Below are 6,000 nucleotides of genomic sequence, written 5' to 3'. Positions count from 1 at the left end.
AAAGAGATATTTTTGAACCCATTTAACTGTGAGTCTCCTCCCAATCAGGGATGGATGAAAAATTAAGAAAAGGTCAAGGACAGGGTCATGGTGTCTGTTGTGTGCACTACTTGGTAATCCTTATATGGGGAAACTTAATGGACTGGTTTTGTTTTTGTTTTTGGCATAGTCAAATGGTGTCAAAATGCTTTGGTCAAATTCACGTGACAAATGTCATTACATTAGTTTTACCTCCAAAATAAAGTAAAAATCTTTTAAGTATAAAGCCTAGTGTAGCCAAAATGTCTGGAGGGAGAAAAACAGTGACAAAAGAGCTGTTATAAGTATTTCAAATAGCATAACTGAAGAGTGGATGAATTTTGTTTCAGTTTTTACCATGATGAAAATTTTTAATGTTTTTCCTACTATGGAGAAGCAGACTGATTTTTTCATAAATTTTCATAAGTAAAAAATGATTTTCATAATATTAAAAACAATAAATATATATATTCTTAATACTATGTTCCACAGAAAAATTGAGGGGAAGGGTCATGTCATTCATTAGGTATTCTCTTAGTATATGAACCAATTTTATGGATACCCAAGTTCTTCAAAATGTAAATTTAGCTGCTTATATAATCAATGAACATCCGTTATTTGCTAAATACTTCACAATAAAATGTACTTCATTAAACTAGTCAATTTAGATTTACTGCATCTGCAAAACTATTAGGCATTAGCTATCAAAATCTCTATTGACGTCAAATGAGTTCAGAAAGCTAATTCATCATGTGTTCGCTCTCATTCATGCTCTTTCTCATAAACATGACAGAAAAACATAAATCCAGCTTTGTTAAATAGTGTAATTTTTATTATAATCTTACACACATTAGTTAACTGGTTGACTGAAAACAAGAAGTGGTAATCTTGCATACTTGGAAATGACAGTATATGGAAAGACACATTCAAACACGGTTGAGGGGAAAGTAAATTGATACAATTTGACGTATCAGTCAATAAAAAATGCACAAACCCTTTTTTTTGTTTTGTTTTATTTTGTTTTGATTTGTATTTAATTTATTTTTTAATTTACATCCAAGTTAGTTAGCATATAGTGCAACAATGATTTCAGGAATAGATTCCTTAATGCCCCTTACCCATTTAGCCCATCCCCCCTCCCACAACCCTTCCAGTAACCCTCTGTTTGTTCTCCATATTTACGAGTCTCTTATGTTTTCATCCCCCTCCCTGTTTTTATATTATTTTGCCTTCTTTCCCTTATGTTCATCTGTTTTGTATCTTAAAGTCCTCATATGAGTGAAGTCACATGATATTTGTCTTTCTCTGACTAACTTCACTTAGCATAATACCCTCCCGTTCCATCCATGTAGTTGCAAATGGCAAGATTTCATTCTTTTTGATTGCCGAGTAATACTCCATTGTATATATACATACACCACGTCTTCTTTATCCATTCATCCATCGATGGACATTTGGGCTCTTTCCATACCTTGGCTAGATGGCCAACGGACACATGAAAAAATGCTTAACATCACTCATCATCAGGGAAATGCAAATCAAAACCACAATGAGATACCACCTCACACCTGTCAGAATGGCTAACGTTAACAACTCAGGCAACAACGGATGTTGGCGAGGGTGCGGAGAAAGAGGATCTCTTTTGTACTGCTGGTGGGAATGCAGGCTGGTGCAGCCACTCTGGAAAACAGTAGGGAGGTTCCTCAAAAAATTGAAAACAAAACTACCCTACGACCCAGCAATTGCACTACTAGGTATTTATCCATGGGATACAGGTATGCTATTTCGAAGGGGCACATGCACCCCAATGTTTATAGCACAAACCCTTTTGACCTGGTAATTCCACTGAGAGAAATTACTCTATAAATATACTGAAACAAATATAAAGAGATATATCCATAAGAAACATTCTATGTGGTATTGGTTATAACAGCAAAACATACAAACAAAGCTTAAAGCAATCTAAATGTCTATCACTAGGGCTGTGGCTATTTAAATTATGACATAACCATACAATGGAATGTTTTATAGCTATTAAAAAGAATGAGGTAGCTCTGCTTGTATTCATGGAAAAGATCTCCAAGACCTATTATATTATAGCTTTCTATCAGTACAGAAGAGCATCACGGTATGTTCCCATATGTATCTTGACAAGGATATGGGTATATATGTAAAGTCTTATAAATGTACACACATACATACCTTCAGCATATGTATGTACACAAAATTTTCTGGAGGACACATAAAAGTTGTTGATGGTTGTTCCTTCTGCAGAGTTCTTTCTTGAGGAAACTCAGTTTTCATGATCTACTGTACTAAGCAATTAGAATATTTTATCATGAGCATTTGCTTTCTTTGTAATGATATCAGTTCTTCAAAGGACTAGTTAATAGCAGCTCACATTCTAAAATATCAATTGTATAAGTAAGGATATGGAAGCACACACTTTAAAAGTCTCTATCTTCTCAGAATCTTTGAAAAGCTAATCTCAGAATAGGTTTTGCATTGTAGAACACCAAGAAACTAAACATGGTAGCTGTATTGTATCTTTCTTCATTTGACCTAGTGCTAGATTCCAGTAATGTATGAAGTATGGAGACACAGCCCATCAGCTTCATTTTGTAACACGTCAGACCTCTTCACCTGGCTCACAGTATCATAAAGTGGATTGTTCTTCTCTGTGTAGCTGGCATAGGGCTGCATTTCATCCTAAGAAAGAACTCAAAGTCAAAATCAATTCAAAAAAGCCAGAATCATTTCCTAACTGCTGCCCACAGCTTTAGTTTCTACCAATAGTGCTTGTATTTGTATCTCTGGGCTTACATGGACATAAGAGAAAGACTTTTTTCTATTATTTTATCAAAAACTGTGTTGGTTATGTAGGTCTCAGTGTCAGATGAAAAAGATTGCGTGAAAGTAGGAATGGAGAGAAATTGAAGTAATACAAGAGATATTTCAAAGGCGAAGGTCAAAGACTTGGTAAGCTACTAGTTGTGAAATTTGGAGCAGGATAGGATTTAAGACCAGGTAAGAGGAAAATGATGATGGTATTGAGAAAGGGAAGTCAAGGATTAGAGATGGTTTCGTGGGGGAGGAAAGAACGATTCAGTTTTTCTAGGATTACAGGCTAAATGAGGAAAATATTCTGTGTTTTATAAGATATAGTTCTTGAAATGAAAAAATGGTTTAGGGTGCATATAAATAGTAACATGGTAGATAATTAACGAAATAAGTATGCCTGACTATTAGCATCATAAACTTAGAAGTTTTACTTTCCAATTAAAATACTAACATGATGCAAATTACAAACTATGTGGCTATATTTTCAGACCATGTGATGTACAAATTTGAAAATATTCTTTTAATATTATCTTACCTCCTCAACAACTGAATTAGCTTCTCTTTTTTTTAATTTGCATTTTCTATAAAAAAATAACAAGCTGGAGTCAATGAAGGAAACATCATTATTTAGATTGAAAATGGGAAAACAAGACAGTATACTACTGACAAGTGTGATTCATTTTTTGACAGAATTCAAAATAAATCAGAACTGAACTACCAGAAATAAGAATGCTGCTTTTAGTTAATACATGTAGACAAGATAATTCTGGATGCTGGGATGAGGATGAAATTATGCAACAGAGCTTGATATACAGGAATAAATGTGATACCTCCATTTTATTACCTAAATTATTATAATCCTTTACTGATATAAAAATTTAGCATATGCTATCTCTCCCAAGATCCTGTCCTAAAGGGCCTAATTGACTGTGCTTGCATGCTTAAGTGACCAAGCAAAATCCCCCTGTCATTTAGAGTAGTCCAAATCTAACATATTTCGGATGTGCTTCTTGATTATGGGAGGTTGGTGTTAGCATATTAATTTCACCCATCAGTTCCCAATTTCTGACCCCTTCCAGCCCAATAAAGCCGAGGAAGAAAAAACATCAGTCAATACCTGCAGACACGGATTTTCCAAAGGCAAATGGATCCTACAATGACCAAGATAATCAAAATAGGCAAGATGATATATACAGTTCTGACGTATACTACTGACTGGACTCCTGTAAAAATAGACACAAAAAATATATGGTTTATCTGTGGTGCATCCAGACAAGGGAATATTATTTAGCACTACCAAGAAATGAGCTGCCAAGACATGAAAAGACACGGAAGAAATTAAATGCATCTTACTAAGTGAAAGAAGCCAGTCTGAGAATGCTACGTTCTGTATGATTCCAAGTACATGACATTCTGGAAAAGGCAAAACTATGGAGACAGTGAAAAGATCACGGGTTGTTAGAGGTTAGGGTGTAGGGAGGGAGGAATAGGTGACGCCTGGAGGACTTTTAAGACAATGAAACTACTCTGTGTGAAACTACAATGGGGGGATCCCTGCCATCTGCATAGTTGCTAAAACTCACAGAAGGTACACCTAGGGTGACCCTTAATTAAACTATGTACTTTGAGTGATAATGTTGTGTTAACGTTGGCTCATCGACTATTCCAAATATACCAGGGTGGCATAAGTGATGGAGGCAGGGGAGGAGGGTGTGAATGTAGTGGGGCAGAGGTTATATGGGAACTCTGTGATTTCCACTCAATTTTGCTGTGAACCTAAAACTTCTCTAAAAACTAAAGTTTATTGAAAATAAATATATACTCATAAAATTATAATATATATGTATAAATATACACACACATACACACACATATGTGTGTGTGTATATATATATATATGTATATATATGTATATATATATATACATATATATATATATAATGTTTCAAGGATGTCTCATAGTTCATGAAATTCACTTCTGTGATTTTATTGTAAACATTTCTAAGCCATTAAGAATCCAAATAATGGTTATAATAAAGTTGCTTTATCTGTTCTGATTCTAAGGTTTCTGGCAAGACATCATCCTAAGTCAGGATTTTGTGGCTTTAAGGATTCATGACTGGTGAATTCATATAGGACAGATATGGAAAGTAGATTTCTTGGCAATAGTAATAGCAGGGTGTTTCTCATCTCCACAATTCAGAAATAAATGGGGAGTTGTAATGGCAGTAGTTGGAAAAATAACCTAATTCTGAGGTCACTGTTCTTCCAGGGCTTTGAAACTGACTGAAGGCATGGAGGCAAATTTCCATCATGTATTAAATGCTGTCAGCCATATAAAACTCAGTCTGACAACAGAAGAAGTCACCAAAGGAATTGCCAGCTCTGAGAGGCAGTGATTTTAAGACCTGGCTCCTGCTGTTCCCTGAATGGGTCCCCCAGCAGAGGGAGGTCAGTGGAGACTAAGCAGCCTGCCGTCCAGTCCCTCTGCCTTCCTTCAACAGTTTGTTTTGACACATTGCATTTCTCTGTATTTTATTTGAAAATAAACATCTCTTTGCAGTTAAAATCAACAACACCATTTTGAAACCCCCTCTTGAAAACTAATGCACCACCTTTCATTAGAAGTGTAACCTCAGAGGCTGAAGATCTGCCCTCCAAGTGAGACAGGAAGGAGACCCTGCACTGGCTGGGAGTGGACCAGACAGTCCTTCAACCCTGAGGTTCTATAGGTAGGACAGCATATGGTATCACCAGGTGGTCGAATTTCATACACAACCAGGGCACAGTTACTCTTCTCAGGAAATACTGCTAAAATCCTTTTTTAAATCACTTTACGAATGGATATTGGAAAGTGGTGGTTTAAAGACATGGGTTCTTCTCTTCTTCCTTCTTAAAACTGACTAAAATATCCAGTAGGTAATTTTTTTAAGTATAGACTCGCCAAGACAAAGAGAACATGGCGGAAGACAAGCAGATGAGATATTTCAACTTGTTTTAAGGTGAAACATGAACAGAAGAAGGCAAGTCCTTAGGGTGGAATAACAGAAGGATCTTAGTGCCCACAGAACATCTAGAAGACTCCAGAACAGGAAGGGCTAAATGTATAAGAAGGGGTACGTGGGAGGTGAAGTGTGAGCT

General features: G+C 35.9%; 1 protein-coding gene across 3 annotated transcripts in view; it reads right to left on the bottom strand.

Annotated features, from left to right (window-relative positions):
• Window positions 1-828: 828 nt before the first annotated feature.
• CD200R1 (CD200 receptor 1) overlaps window positions 829-6,000 on the bottom strand; it is a 30,116-nt gene continuing 24,944 nt past the window's right edge. For all 3 annotated transcript variants that reach the window (XM_058731410.1, XM_058731411.1, XM_058731409.1), the window contains 4 exons: window positions 3,977-4,082; window positions 3,395-3,440; window positions 2,221-2,727; window positions 829-1,698 (listed from right to left, as the gene is read on the bottom strand). In XM_058731410.1, coding sequence (XP_058587393.1) covers window positions 2,587-2,727; window positions 3,395-3,440; window positions 3,977-4,082 — 293 coding nt within the window. In that variant the 3' untranslated portion in view covers window positions 829-1,698; window positions 2,221-2,586. The remainder of the gene's footprint in view (window positions 1,699-2,220; window positions 2,728-3,394; window positions 3,441-3,976; window positions 4,083-6,000) is intronic.

This window comes from Neofelis nebulosa, chromosome 5 (assembly GCF_028018385.1).
Source record: "Neofelis nebulosa isolate mNeoNeb1 chromosome 5, mNeoNeb1.pri, whole genome shotgun sequence".
In the NCBI taxonomy this organism is placed as follows: Eukaryota; Metazoa; Chordata; class Mammalia; order Carnivora; family Felidae; genus Neofelis; species Neofelis nebulosa.
The sequence above is the reverse complement of the archived record's forward strand: the minus strand, read 5'-3'. Positions and strand labels throughout refer to the sequence as shown.